This window comes from Crocodylus porosus, unplaced genomic scaffold (assembly GCF_001723895.1).
Source record: "Crocodylus porosus isolate Cpor-Errol unplaced genomic scaffold, CroPor_comp1, whole genome shotgun sequence".
Lineage (NCBI taxonomy): Eukaryota > Metazoa > Chordata > Crocodylia > Crocodylidae > Crocodylus > Crocodylus porosus.
The window spans coordinates 206,851,055-206,877,513 of NW_017728886.1; the positions used below are offsets into that span (position 1 = coordinate 206,851,055).

General features: G+C 42.4%; 1 protein-coding gene across 1 annotated transcript in view; it reads left to right on the forward strand.

The window, feature by feature from the left end:
- The window catches only part of CLVS1 (clavesin 1), a 168,119-nt gene that overhangs the window by 6,194 nt on the left and 135,466 nt on the right, over positions 1 to 26,459 (forward strand). The window contains exon 2 of the mRNA XM_019548521.1: positions 8,481 to 9,102. Within this exon, the coding sequence (XP_019404066.1) occupies positions 8,714 to 9,102 (389 nt within the window). The 5' untranslated portion in view covers positions 8,481 to 8,713. The remainder of the gene's footprint in view (positions 1 to 8,480; positions 9,103 to 26,459) is intronic.

A 26,459-nucleotide genomic window follows, 5' to 3' on the forward strand; every position in this document is an offset into this window, starting at 1 on the left:
CTTCTTATGTTAATTCTTAATGACCTAACTACACAACATGTACCAGACTTTGCTTGTGTAATATAGTTATTTTTTATCATTGCGGTTTCCTGTTTTCATGATAGAAACTTCCTGCTTGCAATTTTTATCAGACTGTCAGAATTTTATCCAAGGGTCAGAAGGTGATTACCAGAATGTCAATTGCTGACTTCTCAACCTCCTTGAAGCATTCTGGGAGTTTCAGTGCATTGTCCTTGCTGCTAGGCCTTGCTTAGCATAAGCACTCTCTCACAACAACAAGCTCGTATACAGTATTGTCTCTAGCTTCATAGGTAGAGGTAGGCAAACTCAGGTTGGAAAAAAAATTGATGGGAAAAGGCTAAGTCAGAGCAGTACTTCAGGTTGTGGATGTTGTGATATTAATATCTCATTGGATAGTAGCAAGAGGTCTGGTGAAAAAAATGTGCATCTCATTAGAAAGCTGAAATTCGCCAGATTTTCAGTGAGATGTTATACTACTTTACCAATCCTGAGTCACAAGTTATAGTTGCAGATAGTACTATGGTAACTGGGAAGCAAGCTTCTAACTTCTAACACTGCTATTGACTTGCAATATGATCTGTTGGCAAGTCACTTGAACCTTCTGTGTCTCAGTTTCCTGGCACCAGGTAATATGACTTCAATGGAATTTGTAAAACACAATCTTTGTAATATATTTTAAGAACTTTGAATGGAGAACACCATAGACGTGAGTATTTACCACTATTCTCATAAGTGTAAGCAATATTGTTACATATTGTCCTTTGAACAAGACAAAAACATAGGCTACTGAACAGAGATTCCAGAATATTTTCAATATTTAAATCATCCTAAAGCCAGACTCCGCCCTTCCTCTGACTTTGTGTGAACTTAATAAACAGAGTTTTTTAAAAGGGTATCGGAAGTGACAGATTTGATAAAGGATATGTTTTCCTATATTTTGTGTTTTCAATCATGTTAATTATTGCATCTTTTTTATAGTTGAGGTTTGTTCTTTTGAAGGAACTATTTATTTTAGGAGGCTGTGAAAGGACATCAACAGAGGAAGCAGTTCCTTTGGAGATGAGAAGTCATAACAAAACCAACGCTGCTGAGACTATAACAAAGCTTCTGTTGTGCCATCACAAAGTAGCAATATTAAAGAGGAAAAAATGTCAGCAGTCCTATATGAAGGAATAGAGATGCAAAGTTAGCTTTAAATCTGGAGCTTTTCATATATGTCAGACAAAACAAGTGGAGGAGGGGAAATGCCAATGCGTGGGTGTGATAATGGGCATGTGCGTCTGTTATGCATTGAGGGATTTTAAGAGATCAGTACCATTTAAGGAACTGCAGTGACAATTAAATTGGGTAGCTCTCTGGCAGAAAATAGGTTACCATTGTAAGAACCATGTGGATGTTAAATCCTCAGTTAGTGTAATTCCCTTGAATTCAATGGAGCTACAGAAAACTTCAACAGCTGAGGATCTATTCCCATGATTTCTCATTTGATTCTGACAGCTACTGCATTGTTTACATGCATTATGGATTATTTTGTAGTATATCTGTATATCTCGCTGGTGTCAATACTGTATTTCAGAGAAAACTTTGTTCAGCTCAGTGATCACTATGTTCCACAGGGTAAGAGACTCATTTCAATAAAAAATAAACTGTGAAATGTATTTGAAAATAAATCGTTTTAATTACTTCAGACATTCCCAAATTGCTTTCTGGCAACAGCCATCACAGTTGAGTAGGGACTGCAGCTCTCTCTGTTCGAAACTGTTTAGTGCATTATGGCTGCTATTTCTATTCAGAGCAGGTACTTACAGTGATAAATCATAAGACCACAAAGTGGCATCATTTGTGCAAATGGCTGCATGGAAATCTTGTTAAACAATCTGTAAATGACAACAACAACAAAAACTCTTCACCCATACTGTAAGAATCTGGAAGAATGACATGGTTCAAACACTAAATCAATGGGCCAGATTCTTCTTTAGTTTGAATCCTGTTCTGTTGAGGGGTCAGAATACTGCTGCAGTTGTCCTGCCTAGAACTTGTTCCTACTTAGCTGTGATACTTGTTGCCAGCAGGTTGTAATAAAGGATGTAATAAAGATGATGGTCAGATAAGGACAGAGCAAGGCAAAATGCAATCCCACTCCATAAATTATCAGTTGGTGTATACTTTCTCAGAGATCATAGCTAAGTGTCATAACTGAGAACAGACCCAACACTGTTGTTCTAATTTACTTGAGGGAATCATATAATCATAGAAAATTATTGTTGAAAATCAGGAGGTAATCTAGTTCAAACCCCTGCTCAAAGCCGGACCATCTCCAAATATATTGCTCTGTCCTCTTTGGAACAATTCTTCAGATAGTTGAATGTTGCTATTAATTCTCCCTTTTATCGTCTCTTCTCCAGACTAAATAAGTCCAGTTCCCTCAGCCTCTTCTCAGAAGTCATGTACCCTGGCCCTCTAACCATTTTTTGTTGACCTCTGCTGGACTCTCTCCAATTTGTCCATGTCCTTTCTGTAGTGGGGGGCCCAAAACTGGATACAATACTCCAAGTGTGGCCTTACCTATGCCGAATAGAAGGGAACAATCACTTCCCTTGATCTGCCGGCAACACTCCTACTAATGCATTCCAGTATGCTGTTAGCCTTCGTAGCTTATTGCCCACTGGTCCTTTCTGCAGAGCTGCTGCTTAGCCAGTTGGTCCCCAGCTTGTACCAGTGCATGGGACTGTTCCATCCTAAGTACAGTACTTTGCACTTGTCCTTATTGAACTGTGTGAGATTTTTTTGGTTCAGTCCTCCAATTTGTCTAGGTCTCTCTGAATCTTTTCTCTACCCTCAAGTGTATCTACTACTCCCCCACCTTGGTAACATCTGCTAACTTGCTGAGGGTGCCCTATATCCCATCTTCCAGATCACTGAAGAAGACAGAGCAGCTACAGTTCCCTTCTTGCACCTTCATTTTAGCTGAGCAGTCTTCAGAGCAGGATTAATACAGCACATTTGTTTTGATTTTGAGATACTGCTGCAATAGACTGGAAAGTGTACCAGTTTGTACACTACATTCCCAACACTGGTGGTGTCACTTTTAAATAAGATAAGTGCCACTAATCAGTCGTATAGTGACTATTGTAATTAAAAACTTAATTAAGTGCAATAGAATTATGTTAATACCACATTTCATTTGAGATTTTAATTATGAAATAAGACTCAGATTCTCAGCTGATATTGGTGGAGTTCCCCCTCACTTAGTTTACATAAAGACTAAAAACAGCCATGGAGTTTATCTCAGGTTTGATGATCTTCCTGGGATCTCCTAAGCATATATTAACAAACTTTACAGCAGTGTGATGTTGGTTGTCATGGTCCCCCTCTTTTACCTGTGGCAGATTAGGGTGTTATGTCTTGTGTCAGGCTGATCATGTAGTTTTGCTAAGAAGTTAGACAATGAATTTGTATAGTATGGTATGGATAGTAGGCCTGTGAGAAGTGGCAAGTATTCTGTTTGGATTCAGATTTGGCTGATTTGGAGGCACAGCGATTTTAATCACTGTCCCAGTTCAAATCAGCCAAATCAGATCTGAAGATTTGGCACCACTTCAGAGATTTCACCATAGATTAAACAGGTAGCAGTCCTTACCACACTGGACACAGCTGCCTCCAGCTGGTAAGTCTGTTGTGGTGGGTGGAGGGTGAAGGGAAGGGACTTGGGGGGGCAGATCAACACCCCCACAACAAGGGAGGGATTGGAGCTGAGGCTGGGACCAGTTGTCCAGCTGGGGGTGTGGGGGAGGGGCATGGGATTCGGTGAGGGGAGTGGGGGGGGGGATGCAGGCACAGCAGTACTAAGAGCTGGGGCTATACCCTGCTGCCACTCACGGAGCCAGAGGTGGGGGGCATGATGCAGGTGTGGCTCATTCTGGGTGGAAGGGGGCCAAGTGGCAGCAGGGCATAGCCCCTGCTCCCAGCATGCTGCGCTTACATCCTGCGCCTCCCCTGCCCTGGCTGGGCAAGTTGCGGCAGCACCCGCATCCCACACCCCTCCACCCCGGCTGGGCAGCTTGTCCCAGCCCCAGCCCCAATCCCTCCCTTGCTGTGGGGGCATTGATCTGCTCCCTCCACATCCCTTACCTCCCCCCTCCACCCACCACAATCAGACTTACCAGCTGGAGGCTGTGTCCAGCATGGTGAGGACTTCTGCCTGTTTAGTCTATGGCTGAATCTCCAAAGTGGCACTGAATCTTTTCCGAATCGATTCAGAGGCTTCCGATTTGATTCAGACCTTTTAATTGGTCTCCCAATTCAATTCAGATTTGGCCACCAAATTGGGTCCAATCTCCTCCAAATTGAACTGACTTCACAGAGCCCTAATAGATAGGAATAATCCAGCCTCAGGCAGGGGTTTGGACTAGAAGACCTTTGGAGGTCCCTTCCAGCCCTACTTCTCTATGAGTCTGTGATTGCCCCAGGCTTTGATTCACATTAAACCAATCTTGGGACAGTCATGCACACATGCAGCTTGAGTGGCAAGTAACTTCAATTAGCTCAGATTTTTTGGGGGAGAGGACAGTATTATCTCAGTACTTCACAGGTATTTATAACATGGGGCTAATTCAGAACAAAAAGCTTTGTCCTGGGAGAAATCTGAAATCTGTTTTTAACCTATCACAGTGCAAAGGACAGTTGATTCCACTACATTCAAATTTTGGTACTGAGACCTGCAATTACAGTATAGGAATGAGGGGCTAGTAAGATGCAGCTGAAAAAATGGTGATCCCACATGTCCTCTGTGCTCCACAAGCTCCTGATCACTAATAAAAAATGACATAGCAAAAAAGTTTGGTGCCTGGAGCAAAGCCCACAGTGACAGCCCATCCGTGCCCCATGCAAATATCCAGAGGCACATGACCCCTCACCCCCCATGCTTGCCGGGGTGTGCACACAGCAGCAGGAACCACCCTCCCCACTATCCCCATGCCCCTCCAAACAAACCACTCACAGCTTCGTCCTGCACCCCACCCTGGCTGGGCAGTGCCTATTGGCGCCCCTTTGCTTCAGTGCCCAGGGCAGTCACCCTATTCTCCCTGCCCTCGCTACAGTACTGCTAACAAAACTTGCAGCAGCCTTGGATGTGAGGTCAAACTTGTTACTACTGTCCCAAGGGTCTGATATGGCAGCCAGAAATCAATGGTATTAATGAAGCCAAAACAATATTTTAATTATCTAAGCCTTCATTATTCTTCAAGAAACTTTCTTCAAATAAAACAAAGAACATCCATCACTAGCGGATATAAATAAATAAATAAATAAATATAAACAAAGTTCCTTTTGAGATATACAACATAAAAAAAGACCCTGAACACTTCTAAAGCCTGAAAAAATTGGCCCTGGTTCTGGTCCTGCTTTACATAGGTGTAACTTTGTTGACTTCAGTAGAGGTATCTCCTGATTTCCATCACTGAAACTGATCAAATGATCCTATAGCATCTTTTGTCATGCCTATAATAGCCAGATGCTTTTCCTGCAAACTTTTATCAAAAAATGTTAAGGCAAAGAAAAAAGAAAGGATGAAAACATGCAAAAGTTATAGTTAAAAAAAAGGTAAAAATTTGAAAATAAGAATTTAGCATAAAACATATATTCAAACATGTAGACCAGTGATTTGCAACCAGGGCTCGCTGATATTGTTTCAAATGCGCCACAGTGTTCCATGCAACATTAGCACCATTAGCTATGCTAACATGAGTTACAAGATAAACCATGAGACTTCAAATAAGAACCCATAGTGTCAAAACATTCTGACCTGTTGTGGTCTTTCAGATTTCTTTTCAACACAAGTCTTGCTTTATTATTTTTCTGTGGTCAAAGAACAAGAGAAAACTAAGCTGGCATTTTCTAAGGGGTGCCTCAAATCTAAAGAAGTTGAGAACCACTGATCTAGAATATCAAACTTAAAGTGTTTGAATTATCAAACACATTTCACAATTTATTCACAGTGAAACTTTCTCATGTTTTGAGCTTCAAGACAATTGAGACAATTGAGTTAAACAGAATGGTTACAGTTTTCCTTTGGAAGATAAGAACTACTACCAAAAACACCCTTAAAAAGCTAAGGTGACAAGAGACCAGGAAGTTAAGGAGAGTGGAGATACAATGTGCTCACCAAGAATAATAATGATGGAGAAATATCAATAGATACAGGACTGGAATCTTTGCTGAGCATTACATTCTGTTAGGGATGCTGTTCAACAGCTGCCAGTGAATGATGCCTCTGGATATGTCTTCACTGCTCAGAAGATGGTTTATATACAGCAGGATAATGAATGCCTATGAGGTACCTGGCTGTAAAAACTGAATGGAGACAAAATACCTGTAATGTTTACAGCAAGGTAATTAGACCTGTTCCACAGTATAGCTTCTGCCTGAGGTTGAGATCAGCTAGTATTCCTCATGATAAAGGGCCAATTCCCAATCTACCTTTAAATCTTTGCCACATATGGAATAAATAGTATACATCTTACCTCATGAGTGTAGTTCAAATCCACCAGGGAAATGCATAGTTACATAGATACATACTCTCTCAATGGGCAGCTTAATGTGGCCCCAGAAATTAATCCTAATTCATTGACTCTTCTAGATTTACACTGGGGGGCCATGAATATGGATACACCATATATATCTCACTCTGAGGGAGTATTCTAAACAAAGAGCTGTCCCACTTTTTAGCCCGCTAGCCTAGTGCTTAGGCAATTTGCACAAGATGCAGGAGCCTACTTCTACATCCCCCTCAATCAGATGAAGCTTAAGCAATGTCTACCAATCCCTCCAATGTCCCCTAACCAGTTAGGCCATGGGCTACATAGTTCCATCCCTCCATCCCTTCTGCTGAAGCTGGGCCTCTGAACAACCAAGAAAGAAGGGAGTCATAGAATAGTAGAGAAGTAGAAGTCAGGTTGGAAAGGACCTCCAGATGTCATCTACTCCAACCCCCTGCCTGAGGCAAGATCATCCCTATCCAAACCATTCTGTACAAAACCATAATCCAAGTTTCTCGTAAAACGACCATCAACCTTGACACAACACAAGACATTACACCCTAACTCGACACAGATAAAGTAGGGGACTCATGACAGCCAACACCTTGCTTCTGTAAAAGATTGTTAATATACACTCAAGAGATCCCAGGCAGGGGGCAACACTGCCCTCCTCCCTCCCACCACATAGGAAAGTAAAAACTGTGGGGACAGGAAGAGAACAAATGAATAACTGTAACTTTGTGGCCATGTGAGAAAGGCACTAACTTGGGCAGGAGAGAGATGAGTTCTGTTTCTGCATTTGGCATTGAACAGTATTGGTGGGGAAAGCACTTGCTGGGCAAGTGATCTAACCGGTAGTCTGTTGCGCTAAGAGCCTGACTGGATACCTTCCTCTTTGCTTCAAAAATGTGCTGGTTGTGGTTTTTCTGGGAGGAAAGTTTTGTAGGGTCATAGAAAATGTACATATTTCCCAGCTGGATTTAGGACTCCAGCTGTTCACGAGTGAAGGTAGATGTCTCAGTGCCATTACGCAGGGTGAATTAGAATCAGCTTAAGTGATTTATGTGCCAAAAAAGCTGCAAAAAATCCTTTTAGAGATTGACAAGAATTTGGCCAAAAATGCTGGGCGTTTTTCTGGCAGGATAGGCAATACACATAAATTAGCCTGAGATTAAAAACACAGTGAAATAAAGCCTTTGTATTACAGGCTTAGGCATAATGTTACCTCAGGAAAAAATGAGGGTAAACTTTAAAACAAAATGGAAAAAACTCCTAAGTGGAAAATATTTTCTAGGAGACATCACCAACTCCAAAATGATGCTACGTAAAAGTCATATTTTTTTATTTTATCACACTTCTCTCTATATACTTTGTCACATATAAAGAGAACATTTATATAATAATATAATAACAACTAACAATAACAGCAACTTTTAAAAATTGATAGGCTCATCATGAAAAATCTAAATCTGTATATTTAGGGGACTAAAAATGTCCTTTTTATTAGCAGTGCTTATCAGAACAGAACACATTTTCTCTCATCATGAGTAAAAATATCACACTTTTTTCTTACTGTTGCTTGGTCAGGGCAGCCATAAAAGGTGCTTGTGTCATAGGAATGGCATAACAGGATCCACTGGGATGCTGGCTTTCCACATTAGTTTTTGCAGACTCAATAAATAAAGAATAATTTAGTATTAATCCAGTAAAACATTACTGCTGCTAAATGCTCAAAATCATTATAATTTCTGAATGCTTTCTGACACCCTTTTATTTGATGTTCGAGATGTCAAAAACATTATGCTATTTGCTTACTAACCTCTTAATATTTGATATACACAAGAGGGTGTAGTTATTATGTACAAGCTCAGAAACACATTTCCTTTCTCCATGTTCTTAATTTTGTTTTGTTTTGTTTTTTAGTAAGCAGTGGAATAAGCTTCACTTTCCTTTGGATTACAGTACCTATGAACTGAATGTTATGCTTCCTGCAAGGATATGAAAAAACCTTCCCATTTTACTTTTCAAATATCTGCCTAAATACAAAAAGGTTTTGAATGGATCACACTTTCAGCAGACCATCAGTTGAATGGGATCAGCATTTCTCTTCCTAAATTATCTTAAGATAAGGATTTTGAAAATAAATTTTTGCAGAGATGACCCATTTACAAGCTGGACTTAGTCCAGAGACTATAGAGAAAGCCCGACTGGAACTGAATGAAAACCCAGACATTTTGCATCAGGATATCCAACAAGTCAGGGATATGATCATCACCAGGCCTGACATTGGGTTTTTACGTACAGATGATGCCTTCATCTTGAGATTTCTCCGAGCCAGGAAGTTTCACCAAACAGAGGCCTTCAGACTGCTGGCCCAGTATTTCCAGTATCGCCAGTTAAACCTGGATATGTTCAAAAACTTCAAGGCTGATGATCCAGGGATCAAAAGAGCTCTGATTGATGGGTTCCCCGGAGTACTGGAAAATCGTGATCATTGTGGCAGAAAGATTCTTCTGCTCTTTGCAGCCAACTGGGATCAGAGTAGGTAAATGTAGATAATGTCCTTATCTTTTTACATGCATAGATGCTTTTATAACCTGTTCACTGGTTATTAGTCACCATATTTCAGACAGCAAGATCATTCTGATAAAAGCATATTCCAAACACCAGTCCATTTCACTAAAGCTTTCATCTAATCGGATCACCCATCATTTCTTATGCATGTACTGCAGCAGAATTACTGTACACCATTGCTTCAAATAAGTAGCCTATATTTTTCCAAAAATATTGCAGCGTTTATAGTCAAATATTCATTACTTGCAGTACATATTTTATTACCTATTATATAATTATATCCTGGATGTTAGTGATGAGCTGCACAGGTTGTCTGGGAGCAAAGACCTCTGAATCATAGAAAAGTAGGTCTGAAAGTGACCTCTAGAGGTCATCTAGTCCAACCCCCTGCCTGAGGGAGGATCATCCTTATCTAAACCATTCCATACAAATCCTTGTTTAACCTATAACTAATATTACACAATCAACACTGTCACACAACTACAAGGCATTGTGTCCTCAGGTGCTTTGCCATAGCAAAGCAGGGAAACAATGGCAATCAATGTCTTGCCACTGCATAAGTTGTTAAAATACTCTCAAGTGTCCCAAGGAAGAGGGCCATACCACCCATGTTAGTGGATAGCAAAAATCTTCACAGACCGTACAAGTCTGACCGTGGGGAAAAAATTCCTTCCTGGCCCCAAATGAGTGATTGGTCTGACTCCGAGCCTAACCAAAAATCTCCAGGTTTTAGTTTCACTGGGTGCATCCAGACGAGCCCACACGTGCCTCTTGCTATGTCTCAAAGTAGTTTTAGACATGGCAAGAGGCATTCTGGGCTTGACTCAAAATTTGATACCTGGCTATCCAGTTATCAAAAAATTACCTGCAGAAAAAAGCAGGGCCCTGAGGCAACCAGAGGCTCGGGTCCTCCAAAGAGAAGCTTTGGTAGCCGGCCAGAGCATTGTATGCCTGCCCCTTGCCCCAAAGCTGCAGCATACTGCAGCACGTGTGACCTGGACTTGGGCTCTGTTCCCAGTGAGCAGGGGTAGAGGGCCTGGAGGAGGGAGGGTGTGGGGGTGTGGGGGACCATAGGGGGCATCTTGGGAGGGGTGGGTCCCCCACCTGTGCCCCACAGGACCTCAGCCCCCCCCCCACAGCCCATAGCTCACCCATAGCTGCAGTGGCCATTGGGGCAGTTGGGGCCCTCCTGGCACAGCTCCCCCACCTGTCAGACTGAGCTACTTCTGTGCACACAGGACCCAGCCCCCAGCCAGCAAGGCAGTCCCTGAGAGTGGTACAGGACCCCAGGTGACAATCTGAGTGGCCCAGAGCTGCCCAAAGGTGCACAGCACTGCACCAAGCCAGGCCGGAGCCATGCAATGTGGCACGGGCAGTGCCGGGGACCTGGTGGCCTGGGTTGAGCTGTGCTGCCACATGCTGTGTGGGGGTGCTATGCCAGGAGGACCTGAGTGCCCCCATGGCTGGTGCTGGTGTTCCTAGCATGACACGTGATCCCTGCAAACTGGGCTGGCCCCTGGGTGACAGCCTGAGCAGCCCCAGTGCTACTTGAAGCTGCACAGCCCTGTGTTAGGCAGCACCAAGCTGGGTTGGTCCTGTGACGAGTGGCTCTGAGGCAACTGGGGCCAAGCTGCACCACTGTTGACTCAGACTGCAGCAGGCCCTGAGTGCCCCATGGCCGCTGCTGCTGCAGGGGTAAGCTGTGGGCCCTGTTGTGGGGGGGCTCTGCGGTGAGGCATGTGGGCCTTGTGGGGGGGCCCGTGTGCTCTGTGGGATGGGGCAGTTCATGAACTGTGTAGAGGGGCTGCTCCCTGTGTGTGTGTGTGGGGGGAAGGGGATGAACCCCACTTGAACACAATCCACACACATCCCCAAGCCACCCCCACAAACCCCTCACCCACATAAACAGCCACAAACCTCAAACACCCCCATAAACCTTACATCCACCCACAAACTCCCCCAACCATCCCTCCCTCCCTCCAAATTGCTTTACATTTGTAAGTATATCAATAAAACATTGCCCAGCTGATCTCTCTCTTCATTTAAACAGCGGAAGAACACTATTTTAATGAGAGAATTTGGGTTTCTTATCACAGTATTTGCAATTTGTAAGCAGGGAACACCAGGATCTCTACTAGGGAGACAAGTGGCAAGATCCATGTAGAGGAGCCTATCCAGGGCCAGCACTGGGGACCCAGCTTGTGGGCAGACAAAGTGGCTGACTTCTTGGCCATTTGGGGCCAAGAGGATATGCTTTAACAGCTCAAAGTGGGCCACCACAAGGAGCACATCTTCTGGGTAAAAGCTGTCCAGATGGCAGAGCAGGGGTCTGACAGGGTGCAGCCATGGGGCCGCAGGTCCAAAGAGGCAGTTGCTGATGCAGGTGGCAGCAGGTCACAGGCAGGCAGCAGCCTCCACTGCCAGACTGCTGCAGTGGCTAGAGGGTGCAGGGACCACTCCAGGTCAGGGCTGCTACAGCAGTCCAGCTGGCACAAGGGGCAGTGTCCCCAGATACCAAATGGCCGGGTCTCAGAAGCTCCTGAGGGCAAGTAGCTCTGAGCTGCTTGCCAGGGCAGCTTTCTATACTGCTGGAGCTAGCCCCAGGCTCTAGCTCCCCCTGGCTGCAGATCGGGGAGGAGCTGGGCAAGGTTATTTTGCCCTAAGTGGCACAACTTGCCCCAAGTAGCATGTCTGGGCATGTGTGCTGAGGCAATCCCCAGCCCAAATGTGTGCCACTCCTATTTGAGCTGCTGCAAACCGCAGTCAGTATTCCCAGCCGTTTGGTATCATGTGTAGATTTTGGCCTAATATTCTATTAAAGTGTGAATGTGAGAGTTTTCTGGCAAAACCTCTTGCAGCAACAAAGCTGAAAGAAAGGATGAATGAACATGTATCCTGAATTAATATAAAATATCAGCTTTACTGGCCGGGAACGTTGTAGCTCCACTGGTTGAATTAAGGGATTTAAGTATTGTATAGAACGAGCCTTAGGTTTCTGAGCCCTCAGCAAAATGCATTCTAAAGATTAACCCTGTTTATCAGGTCTTGCTCTAGGAAAGCCAAGGATGCTGTCATCCAGGCTCACACACACATATACTGAAAGAAAAACAACTCTTATTAGATATCAGTTAGAGTTTACTGAATTCATATAACAGTGCAGTATAGCTAGATGCAGACATAGAAGTAATACCTTAAAAATAAGCAGACAATCCCAAACTCAAAATAATGCAAATGGAACTGTCTCCCTCAGACAGGATTTGATGGCTACAACACAACACAATACAAGGTATCACTTCATGCGGGCCACATAATCTGATTACATTCATTCTGGCTAACTACATACAATTCAATTATTATATCCCAAAGTACTGGGAATCACTTGGAATTACAAAGTGTGGGCTTCTATATGAAAAACCAGCTAATGAAAAAATGTCATGGTGGATGATGGGAGCTACTTCAGTATTGTACTGCCAGGGATTTTACCAAAAACCCAGGACCATTTGGTCTTTGAAGAGACAAGACTATAGCTTTGTCCTATCTTCGATCAGGACTTCTTTTGCAAGCTTAGACACCAAGTTAAGGGACAGTTATGATTTCCTTAATGATTACCTCTTCTGTACCCCAAATCAAGATGCAATTATACTTCCCAGTGATTCCCCACTCTCTCTTAGCAGGTGAAGTTTATTACTACCACCAAAGTCAGATAAAGAGGCAAAAGACAGGTCTATATCTGAGCTTATTACTGCTTACACTCCAGGAACATTTTTATGGACTTGGAGGATGCCAATTAGCTAAGGTCTATGTATGTCCTTGTGAAAACTACAATTCTGGGAGAGAGGACCCCGTATCTCTTTCCTTCCCCATCTGGGAATACTGTTTTGCCATATTCCATTTCTTTGACTTTACTGATCACACTAGTTGTAATGTCTGTAATGCTTCATTCTGAAACAGACATTTGGACCTTCTGTTTTAGCCACACTGCCACAACTTAGCACAAGTTGACTGTAAATGGGCAAGGCTAAGAACATGGTAGCCAAGACATTGTTTCAATGGGATTCTAGCTAACTACATATAATTCAATTCCTTTTATCAAAAGACAAAACATCAGTTGTTACTTTTAGCTGCTATTGTTTTCCACAAAGCACTTATTTACTCTTGGCCTTAGCTTAATGTTAGTGGCCTTAAGAAGCACATTCTTCTTCCTTTCTAGGCTACTGCTTATGACTTGAATGCAAACTTAATGATTATTGATCCTAGGTCACTTAAAGCACAAATTATTTATGGCTTAGGGTTCAGCTAGGGCTGCCATCTGCACCTGTCATTGTGGTCTGCCAGTCAGTGATCATGTTCTACAGCCTATAGGGAAAGGTGAATTTTCTTTTCCTGGTCTCAGTAGAACTTTCTAGTGCATTAGGAACAAGATTTGCCCTATAAATAAATATAAGGTTCCCTTCCCCTTTTCTGTCACCAAAATACATTTTTGGTGGCATATATATATTTGGTGGTGTGTGTTTAGCAGTGATGGTTACTCAAGGACTGGTTGACTGGCACAGGGACAGTCCATGGCACTGAATTTGGTGCATGGGGTTGATCTGCAGGTAAAATCTGGTGTGTAGGGTCAGTCCACAGCCCTCATCTGGTGCATAGGACTTCATCATCTGACTCAAGGAACTATTTATAGGTCTGGAAATCTGGCAGTAGATTGGATTTCCCAGACTGGATTTTGACTGGGGCAGTGAGGCAGACAAATACATCTTGGAGGAAATTGCCATACCTGACTCTTCAGTGACCCCAAGATTTCAAGATGTTCATTTTATATCACATCTGAAAGATCACACCAGCCAGTATATCAACCCTACCTGCATGATGTAGCCCACAGGTTCACTATGGATAGGCAAAGGGAAGAGAACAGCCTGACAAATTTCTTTCAGTACTTCATTCCCATTCACAGAGGGCTGCATCTTCTCTCCCTTCATCACTAAATCATAATTTTGAAAACATAAATTGTCTAAAATTGCTACACTTGTCTACAGATGAGACATCTCTGTGACAGCTCTTTTTAAATAGTTGCTACAATACAATGGATGACATTGTATGAGTAAAGCAGTCTGGAAAAACACATTCCTAGGTTTTAGAGCCAGTGGATATCATTATGATACTGTAGCATGGACTTCTGGAGGAAAAAAAACATAGATTCTTTTGGCTGACCCTTACATCAGCCCATAACTTCCATTTGAGAATACAGAAAGACATTTGGGCTTGTGTCCTCTATAAGGCCTTTGCTGCAAAGCAGAGCCTCCCAGTGGAAAAGCAGTGTGGGTCAACAGCTGGCTTTTTTCTTTCAGGCTAGCTGCAACACCTCCTCAAAGCATTATTCTGTTGGCAAAGCTACATATATACACCAGAGGTTTTGCTGGCTTATCTACGTGGGGTAAAGGGTGTGATTTTTTCACACACTTAACCAGTATAGCCATTCCACCAGAATTTGCATTGTGAGCCTGGCTGCAGTCCTTATTTTAAAACTTCAAGTGATGGAAGATCTATCACATCCATGGATAATTTACTCCAATAGTTAATTACTTTCACTCTTTAAAATGTGTGACTTATTACTAGTTTACATGTGTCTAGCTTCAGCTTCCAGGTGGTAGGTACCATCATACTTTTGCCTGCTAAATTAAACCCTCAATAATCAGAAATTTCTCTGCATAGATATTTTTATACTATAATCAAATCACCTTTTTGTCTGTCTTTGGATAAGCCAACTAGATGGAGATTCTTTACTCTCTCACATTGAGGCAGGTTTCCCAGATTTCCAATAATGTGCATACCTTTTTTTCTGAACCATTTGCAGTTAACCAACTTCATTTTAAGGGGCAGACAGCAGAAATGGACACAATATATCGCTACTACGATATCCTTGGGTAATGCTTGATATTCCCCTGCTTGTACATCCAAAGATTAGAGTTGTTTTCCTAGCCACTATATCATTCTGTGAGCTCGTGAACAGGTCAAGTCCTGTCCTGAATCATTATTTTCCAAAACAGAATCCTTCATCCTATGCCTGTGACTTACCTACTTTGTTTTTAGGTTTAACCTTTATTTATCTGCATTAAAATGAAAGTGAACCCAGTTTACCAGGCAATTCAGATCATTCTATTAAACTGACCTGTCCTTCTCATTACTTACCATCTACCAGCTCTTGGGACATCTTCAAACTGTGTCAGCAATGATTTTAGGTTTCCAGATCACTGATAAGAATAATGGGGAAAAAATGGTCAAGAACACATCCTTTTGGCAGACCACAGCAGATAGTATCTCCAGAACGTTGATTCCATAATTACAATTACTGAGATATATCAGCTGGCCAGCTTTTAATCCATTTTATATATTCTGCACTGATTTTGTAAGTGCTCATTTTGTAATTGGAATGTTATGCTAAACTAAGTACATTACAAGACTGAGGGTGTACACTAACTGGAGCTGGCCAGGATTTTTTTTTTTTTGACAAAATGGGTTCTTCAACATACAGACTATATCAGGCTAGAGTTAGAGGGTCCCACACTTTCTCTCTCTGAATACTTAATTATTTATACAAAGTAAAACAACTTCAATGGACAATTTGAGAAAGTCTTTTCCAGAATTTCTGGCTGATGGTTACAATAGTAATGTAGGATAGAGAACACCCAAGGTCAAGTCCCTGATTTGAAGCAGAAACTTAAACCTGAGTCTTCTACATTCCACGTGGGTGACTTTACAATTGGATTGTTGGCTATTTTCTCTCTCATTTCTCAGGGAAGATGTCAACAAATCTTGTTTCTCACATGAAGCAGATCAGAAAAATGTTTTGAAAAATATTTGCAAGTCAGATAAACCATTCTTCATCATCTCTAATGGCAACAGAGCTACCTTTGTCAACCAAACTTCTAATGTCATCAACACTAACCAGCCCAAATACATACTCCTCCAACTGAGAAGCAACTGAGCCTCTTAAGAGTCAGAAAATAGCTTAGATTTAAGAAATGTCTTACTTACTACTCCAGCTGTCCCTGGACATGTTATTGCTGTCCCTAGTATATTTATTCTGTCCCTAGGCCCACTATATGGCTTCCCTGTGAGTTTTGGGTGCAGAAATAATGAGGGTCAGGCTTTATATATTCTCCTGCCATCCTCTGATTCAAGATATGTCATTTAAAGATATGCAACCAGGGTAAAATCCACCTCTGTACAGAAGCAGCCCAAGGATTACTTACCATAATGATACACAGAGGGCCAGTGGGGCTGAAGCTTTTCAGCCAGTCTTTGCAATATAAGGGAAACTGATTTCTTTTTTACAGCTGGACTGTTGTGTCACAGAAGATGGCATATAGCTTCAACAAATACTTCTGAGGACCCAGAAGAGAAAATGGCTGCTTTTTTTTACAACATACATTTCCATACCAGCTGCTGCTCATAATTTCTGTTTTATTAACCCAAGAGCCTTAAATGCCAGATACTCACCATTCTGTATGAAAGTGTATAGGGATGTTCTAAAGGGCAAGAATTATTCTGTCTATCAGAGCAGCAGCTATAAATATTTTAAGGGATTATAATATAGAAAATGATGCATTTACCAAGAATGTTTATGATGATGCAATTACTGAGATATTATCATCAGATGATCCCAGTGGTATGAATAAATATGTTTTACATGCTGATTATCATAATATATATTGCAAGGGTAACCTCAGCTGCTCAATAAAATGCCAAGCAATAAACATCTGTGGAGATTAATTTATAGTAGCTGCTGAACTGTGTCAATAATTCAGTCTTGTAGCTATTTACTATGAAAGTTCATTGCTAAAGTACAAACAACCATAACATAAAAATGATTTTTACAAACAATGTCTGAGTTTAGCACAGAGTGCTGCTGTGTTACAGCTTCCAGTAACATACATCATAGATGATATTCTGGTCTAGATAATACTGAGTCCAATAATCTAGAAGCAATAAATATTAAAAAGAAAGTATTTGAAATTATTTCATTTTAGGAGACATCTAAGAAGTTAATAACATTCATAGGAAAGGAAGAGGGGAGACAAAAATTTAAGCAGAATAATATATTTAGGGTAGTAACATGTGGAAAATGAGGGCTAGAACACAGGCTATCAACTACTTTCAGCACCTGCTCCTGGTCAGCGGGAGGTACATGGGAAGGTGAGCAGAAAGGCACAGAGCAGGAAGAGGAAACGCACCTGGTGCCACCACTATCCCCTGCTGAGACTGGCACCTGGTCCAGCGGCTCCCTGCAGCCTGCAATTAGAGTGGGGCAGGAACAGCTCTGGAGCTCCCTCTGTGCCCAGGTCAGCTGGGGACAGCAGTGGGATGTACCTGCATCACCTCACCCCTCTGGATCTCCCACTGAACATACACACATGCACACCCCTGCTGGAATTAAATACAGTTCACAAGCTTAGCCCAAAGACTGTTCTAATGTATATCAGTCACATATAGGCATAGTATCATAGAATAATAGAAGATTAGGGTTGGAAGGGACTCAGGAGGTCTTCTAGTCCAACCTCCTGATCAAAGCAGGATCATCCCCAACTAGATCATCCCAGCCAAGACTTTGTCTGCCCAGGTCTTAAAAACCTCCCAGGATGGAGATTCAACAACCTCTCTGGGTAACCTATTCCAGTACTTTACTATCATCCTAGTGAAAAAGTTTTTCCTAATATCAAAACTTCCTTTGATGCAACATGAGACCACTGCTCCTTGTTCTGTTACCTGCCACCACTGAGAACAGTTTAGCTTCATCCTATCTGTTTCTACCCTTCAGGTAGTACAAAGCTGCTATTAAATCCCTACTTAGTCTTTTTTTTAGATTAAATGAGCCCAGATCTCTCAGTTCTCAAAAGTCATGTGCCTCAGCCCTCAACCATTTTTCCCCACCTGCTGGACTCTGACTAATTTGTCCATGTCCACATAGTGGGGTGGGGGGCAATTTGTCCACACCCACGTAGTGGGAGGCCCAAACCTGAACACAGTACTCCATATGTGGCCTCACCAGTGCAGAATAGAGGGGAATAATCACTTCCCTCCATCTGCTGGCAATGCTTCTAAGGCAGTCCAATATACTGTTAGCTTTCTTTCAAACTTGGGCATATTGTTGACTCACATTCAGTTTATTCTCCGCTATAACCCCCAGATCCTTTTCTGCAGAGTTACTGCTTAGCCAATCAGTTCCCATCCTGTACCAGTGCATGGGAATGTTCCATCCTAAGTGCAGGACTTTGTACTTATCCCTATTGAATATCATGATACTTCTTTTTGGTCCAATTCTCCAATTTGTCAAGATCTCTCTGAATCCTAGTTCTACCCTCCAGCATGCCTACTACTTCCCACAGCTTGGTGTCATCTGCAGACTTGCTAAGGGTTCATTTCTTTCCATCTTCCAGATTGTTGATCAAGATATTGAACAAAATTGGCCCCAGGACCAAGCCCTGGAGCACTCCACTTGATACCGGCTGGCAACTAGACATTGAACTATTGATTACTATTCTATCCACCTTACAGTTCATTCTTCCAACCAATACTTCCTTAGCTTGCCTGTAAGAATGTTGTAGGAGACTATATCAAAAACCTAGCTAAAGTCAAGATATATCATGTCCACTGCTTTTCCGCATTCATAGGGCCGGTCATCTCATCATAGAAGGCAATCAGGTTGGTCAAGCATGACTTGTTTTTGGTGAATCCATGTTAACTTTTCCTAATCACCTTCTTCTCCTCCATGTGCTTAGAAATGGATTATTTGAGGACCTGCTTCATGATTTTTCCAGGGACAGACCATTCTGTAGTTCCCTGGATCCTCCTTCTTTCCTTTCTTAAAGCTGGGCATTATAATTCCCCTTTTCCAATCATCTGGGATCTCTCCCAATTACCACAAGTTTTCAAAGATAATAGCAGCTCTGCAGTTACCTCAGCCAAATCCCTCAGTACCCTTGGGTGCATCACATGCAACCCCATGGACTTGTACACATCCAGCTTTTCTATATAGTCCTTAACTTGTTCTTTTACCACTGTTGGCTTCCCTCCTCTTCCCCAAACTATGCTATCAGATGTAGTAGCCTGATAGCTGACCTTACATATGAAGACTGAGATGAAAATGGCATTGAGCAGTTCAGCCTTTTCTGCATCATCTGTCACTAGGTTGCCTCCCCCATTCAGTAAGGGACCCACACTTTCCCTGATCTTCCTCTTATTGCTGACATACTTGTAAAAACCTTTCTTGTTACCCTTCATGTCCCTTGCTAGCTGCAACTTCCAGCTGCATTCTGGCCTTCTTGATTTCATCCCTGCATGCTTGAGCAATACTCTTTTATTCCTCCCTAGTCATTTTATCTTTTATTCCTCCCTTGTCATTTATCCAAGTTTCCACTTTTTATGTTTTAGCTCACTGAAGAGTTCCTTGCTAAGCCAAGCTGGTCTTCTGACATACTTGCTAGTCTTCCTGCACATCAGGATAGTTTATTCCTGTGCTCTCAGTAAGGTTACTTTAAAGTACAACCAGCTCACCTGGACTGCTTTCTCATTCAGACTGGCTTCTTAGGGGATCCTGCCCATCAGTTCTCTGAGCAAGTCAAAGTCTGCTTTTCTGAAGTCTAGGGTCCTTACTCTGCTGCTCTCCTTCCTTCCTTTCCTCAGGATCCTGAACTCAATCACCTTGTGGTCACTGCTGCCCAAGTTGCCATCCACTTCTACATTCCCCACCAATTCTTCCCTGTTGGTGAGCAGCAGGTCAAGAAAAGCACAGGCCCTAGTTGGCCAACACTTATACCAGAAAGTTGTCCCCAACACTCTCCAGAAACTCCCTGGATTGCCAGTGCACTGCTGTATTGCCCTCCCAGCAGACGTCAGGGTGATTGAAGTTCCCATGAGAACCAGGGCCTGTGATCTGGAAATTTCCAATAGCTTTCTGAAGAAAGTCTAATCTACCCCACCCTCCTGGTTTGGTGGTCTATAGCAGACAAGCACCATAACATCCTCTTTTGCTCTCCCCTGTGACCCTAACCCAGAAACATTCAACAGACCTGTCTCCAGTTTCATATTGGAGCTCTAGCAATCATGCAGCTTTTTCACATAAAAAGTAACTCACTTCCCTGTCCTTCCTGTACAATTTGTACTCATTCAGGACAGTACTCCAATCATTCATGCTATCCCACCAACTCTCTGTTATTCTAATTACATGATTTCTTGACACTGCAAGGACTTCCAATTCTTTCTGCTTGTTTCTCAGGCTCTGTGCATGCATGTACAGACACTGAGAAAATGAGCCATTTATCTACCTTCTCAGGAAGAATGAGAAGACCCTCACCCCATTGCCTCCTTCTGCTTGTTCACCAGCTTTCTCTGGTTTACCAGCTTCCATACTTACCTCAGAACCCAAAATGGTATGAATGGTGCGACTTGGGAAGGGGTTTCTAACTAATTGTAATGGGGTAGGTCCTGCCTCTACACTACGAAAGAATGATCTATGTTCATTTTAGGATTGAATATGCCAACTTTAAAGCTTCATTTTGCCTGTGATGTGGTACAAATGCCACTATATTAATACTGTATCAACAGAATATTACTGAAATCAGCACTAACATTAGTCAGAAACTGCCTTGCACATAGCAGCTTCTTGAACGGTTGTGGTACTAAACACCCATGTAGGAAGTATGGAGTTAGAATAGTTCATTTTTTGTTAGGATCTTCTGCTTATTCAGTTTGCAAATATTAGATATACTGATTTCATTCTAACTTACTAACTTAATTAAAATGAGTTAAAACATTTTGCTTGTTACTGGAACAAATTGTAAAAAGGTGGGGGGAAGTATTCTCTGACTAGCTGGCTGGAAGCTTTACAAATAAGTGGAAAGAGACTGACTCTTTAAATATGATTTAAATTGTAAAACTGTAAAATTCTAATTGTAACTTCATGATCTGTTGATGTTTCTTGACATAGACAAAAAACGATGCAAATATCACTAAAAATCTTTCCTTTGAAGTCAGGGCCTTGTTAACAGCTGTATTTTACAAAATAAGAGTTCCCTTACAGTGATCCTATGAGGCTGGGCTGAGCACTGCTCCTCCTGCCTGGGGCAAGGATCAGCCAAGGAAGGGCAGGCCAGGGGAGGAGGCTGGGGCTTGCGCACCAGTGCAGAGCAAGCCAAGATGGACACCTACCACTGGCAGCCTTGTGCTCTGCCACTGCAGCCACTGTTGAGGCCCAGGCTGCATGTGGTGACCTTGGGTCACTGCCGGTGTTGGGGAGGAGGTGCCATGTGGCTGCGCAGTGTGTGCTGACAGAGTCCAGAGGACACGGCACTGCGACTGCTCCCAGCTAGGTTCAGCCTCAGGCCTCCTCGCTGCCCCACCCTGCCCTGCCATAGGGCTCCTGGGAGCTGCAAGGTCAGGTGGGGGTGAATGTGTGAGAGGGAGGGCGCCCCCTACCCTCCCAGATTTCCTTCAGAATAATATGATCACCCTAAAGATTAAGTACCTATGGGGTATTAGAATTAACACTTTGCCTCAAAACAGCAGCCACTAATTAGAGTCAATTGCTGGTTGAGCTTTGTATGTAAATGCTTGTCTCCTGTTGCCCCCCCCCACTGCATATTGATGCAAGTCAAATCTCAGACTAATCAACCCCAGATTAAACCAGTTTTTAGCCTGAATGAGTGAAAAACTGGAAATGGACATCTTTTTCTGGCCAGGATCTCTTAAGACTAGAGACTATTTCTCTCTCTCCCTCCATCACACACACATACACGTCTTTCAGCAAGTACTTGATACACTTCCTTTAAAATTAATTCATCAAGTCACTAAACTCAAACCATTCTGTTACTTGACTTACATAAAATATATAATCTATTTCAAAAGCCAGTGACCTTTATGCGGTAGACACTACCTGGTGTGCTTGTCATCACAGCCTTATTTCTGGCAGAAGCTTCAGGTTGCAATTGTTTTTTTTGACCTCTTGTTTGTCAGATAAAGCATTCATGTTTAATTAACAGGGAATAGCTGGTTTGGGAGCAGTGCTGCAGAAAAGGATATGAGGGTAATAATGGATCAGAAAATGAATATGACTCAACAGTGCAATACTGTTGCAAAAAAAAGGTAATCTCATTCTGAGCTGCATTAACAGGGGTGTTGTATGTCAGACATGGGATGTAATTTCTGTGCTTTACTCAAGACTGGTAAGGTATCATTTGGAATCTATTTTCAGGCACCACACTTTAAGAAAGATAAAGACTAATCAGGGGTAGTGGGCAGAAGGCGGGGAAGAGGACGTGCCTTTGATTATGGAGGGGAAAGGGAGGGGATTCCTACCTGCTTTGGGGACTTTAAAAAAAAGTCCCCAGAGGCTAAAATGAGAATGATAGTTCCAAAACCTAAGTTGGTTTCTTGAGCAAACAAATATATCGTGCTGACTGTGAGGCTTTTAATGCAGATGTTCAAATTATTCTTTGAAAATGCTGTGATGCAACGTGTCTCTCTCTCTCCTACAATATCCTTAGTCATCTTGCAGTACAGCTTCTTCATTCAGGCAGTACTTAAAAAATAGTCTTTCAAGGAAACTAATGCTGAATTGCTGGCATTTCCTAAAAGAATTGCATTCCAGATATTAAAGGAAAAGATTTATGCACAGATATTTTGGGAAGGCTGATATGCAGATGACGTGAAAAAGAATGATAATTATGTATACATTTGAATTTTTCAGATAGATTTTGTCCCCTGAAGGTGGGAGTGAAGTGACTTCAGTATACGGAGTTTTTAAAGCCCTCGTCATTGTGTAGAATGGAGTAATCAAGACTTATAGCTGGCTTAGCTATCTACATCCAGAACACATAATCACTGGACCAAACAGCACATTATAATATTCAGGGTTCATTCACCTGCTCGTCTACTCATGGCATTATACCATCACCTGCTCACAGTACCCCTCTGCTGTCTAATTTGGACAGACAGGGTAATCCTATGTGAACAAATGAATGAACACATTTGACAACAATTCCAGAAAAACACAAAAGTGTGGACAGAATGCTTTAACCTCCTTGGAAATTCTATTACTGGATTTAAACAATAAAAAGTTTAAAAAAACAACATGAACACAAAATTGTGGAACAAAGAATCATTCACAGACTGGTTAAGTATGGTTTCTAAAGCAACTCTAAGTTCTCATCCCATTACTATAGCTTTAATAATCCTTATGTCCCTCACTGGATAAACTGCTTTGTTTAGCCCCTTTGGATCTCTTTGACACACGTTCACCTGTCACCAAAACTACCACTTTCCCTTTCCTTGCATTTAAATTACTTCATTTCTTTCTATTTATTGGTCTGCTCCCTGCAAATCCACTCACTGCAGCTGACAGAGTAGACTGTTGCTTACAAAAGCTTATGCCTTTTTGAACAAGGTAGTTTCTAAGTTACCACCTTGTCCTGCCTTATCCTCATGTAGGGATCCCTCAGGTGCCATATGAATGCCCTATGACACTTGCTTCCAAAACCTCTGAGACTGCATAAGGTGGCATGTGGAAGTGTGACTGGGGCAGAGATCATGACTAGAGTGCTTTGACTATCCCAACTATCAACAGTCCTTGGGGACTACTCCACCCAAGTGACATTCACTTTCCTCCGTCTCCATATACCCTGGAGTGCTTTTCTGTTGCAACTGAGTATATAACCCACAAGCCGTTTCCATATTCTCCTTGGAATTCTATCAGGTCTGTTAAAGTACAACTATGGACTTATTTGCAATCCCAGTAGGCTGGGTCTGGAGACTGCACTGTCCCATTAAGATCTGGATTAAGTTAAGATTTTGGCTGTAAAAATACTGAAGTATTTGCCGGCAGTGCTCTGAGGCTGCAGAATGTGTTATTAGGGAGAGAACTGTAGGCAGCAGCCCAAGTGAGTACCCTAGAAACTGATATGCAATAAATCCAATTTCCCATAATAACAGCCAGGCAAATAGGTGATTATCTATTTAATTCAATGTATAAAGGGAAAATAGGTGAATCTTAGCAATTCTGAAGCAACTGACTGCCAAGTGAATCTAAAACATCTATTATTATCTTTATTTACTTATTTCAGACTACCAAGGTCTCAACTGAGTTTGGGGTCTCAGTGTGCTAGGCACTGCACAAGCACATTTTATGAATCATTATCTGACCCAGATATGATTACAATCTAAATGGGCAAGACAAATGGAGAGTGAGGATAAAAAGGAAGCATTATTAATTCCACTATAACAGTGGCTACATATCCTGGTCATCACTCCCTGCCCACCCAATTTAGGGGATGACATATGAATGAGATATGATCCTGTGTCCTCCTTCTCCTTTACTTGACTCTTAAAGCAGGGAGGTCAAATGTACAACCTATGGGCCAGGTCTGGTCCACAGAACCAGGTCATCCGGCCCCCAGCTTTGATGGTGGGGATCTTTCTGTGCCTGTACCCAAGTGCTCAGGTGAGAGATGGGGCACTAGAGCTCCAGCATATTCATAGGAAGAAACCTGGCACCATGGCTTGTTTCCATGACAGCAGCCAAGTGCCCATGCTGCCTGGCTTCTTCCTGCTGAGTCCCTGACCAAGAGGCAAAGGATCCATAGGCCCAATCTGGCCCACAAGGCTGTCGTGGCACCATCCACCTGGCCTGTCACTGATCCTGCACCACTCATCTGGCCATGGAGCCAGACAAGTTTGAAACCCCTTTCTTAAAGAATCCAGGTGCTCAGATCCTTAAGAAACCAGGAACAATTTGAATTTATTACTCAAGCTCCAAAATGCACAAAGAGTAACAAAACTTTTTGATATCACAAAAATTGACCCTATGATAGGGCACAATGTACATTTCTACAACCATTTCTTTAATACCAAATACCTATTTATTATCATGAAGTACCTAGGAAAAGTCCATTATTTCCCACACTAATTGTGTGTCAAGAAAACAAATTAATGTAAGTGAGTAGTGTGGTAGCTTACTTTGCAAATTCTTCATTTGCAGAGTAGGGGGTTCTAAGTCTACATGCAGTAGATCACAAGCTAAGTTTAGTGTGATATGACGAACCCATTCCTATTGCATTATGGCCATATCACAAATTTATTGCAAAGGTTGGCGGGAATAGAACACAAATAAGACTCCTTGCTTGCAAAGCAGCTATTCTTAGTTGGTTGCATTGTTCATTTTTAAAGTTAGTTTTGTCAAAACCCCATTCATATTACTTTTGATGTGCAAGTCCTAAATGACTAATAGTTCTAATTTGAATTTATGGCCTATACAAAGCAATGAAAGGCCCACATACAGGAAACGTGGGCATTGCCACATTAAATCCTACATCTCACATCCATCTTGCGACACATCCTGCTGTGAGGAGATATATAACCACAGTTTCATGAAATTCTCATTTAAATCTTTAATAGTTTAGATACATGTTAGAAATACAATAAAGGCCATGTGTTCAATCCTGTTTCTATTGCAATCACTGACTTCTGAATGGGTGGGACAGGGCCTAAAATATAAAATCTTGACAAATTGGACTTGCTCACTGGCTTCAGTAAGCATTTCTTATGTAGACAGGGGAAGGGGAGTTGTGGGGCCTGAGGCTGTGGGGGACAGGCACAGTGGAGGGTAAGTGGGGGGGGGGCAGGCAGCAGTGGGAAAGCTGCCTGCATCTCTCACTGCCTGCCCCCTATCACCTGCTTCCTTACTGCCTGTCTCCCACTGCTCCCTCCACTGCCTGCCCTCTTAGTGGCCCCCACTGGTTGTCCTACCACATGCCCATCTACTACCTCCCCCACTGTCTGTCCCCCACACCACCTAGCCCACTATGGCTCCCCTCATCACCTCTCCCCCTATCACCTGCCATAGTGGGGGGAAGGGTAAATTTAAAATGATCCTTCAATAATGAGATTCCATATATGGAAAATTATAATAAATGTATAAATTTTCTATGTATAGAATATAATCACGGACTACCTGAAGTGGGGTTCAAAAGAGAATGGAGCTAGACTGTTCTCAGTGGTGGCAGATGAAACAACAAGGAGCAATGGTCTCAAGTTGCAGCAAGGGAAGTTTAGGTTAGATATTAGGAAGAATTTTCTTATTAGGGGGGTAGTAAAACAGTGAAACAGGTTACCCAGAGGTAACAGAAGCTCCATCCTGGGAGGTTTTCAAAACCCGGCTAGACAAAGCTTTGGCTGGGATGATTTAGTTGGGGATGGTCCTGCTTTGAGCAGGGGTTGGACTAGATGACGTCCTGAGGTCCCTCCCAACCCTAAATTTCTATGATTCTAATTCTCAGGGGT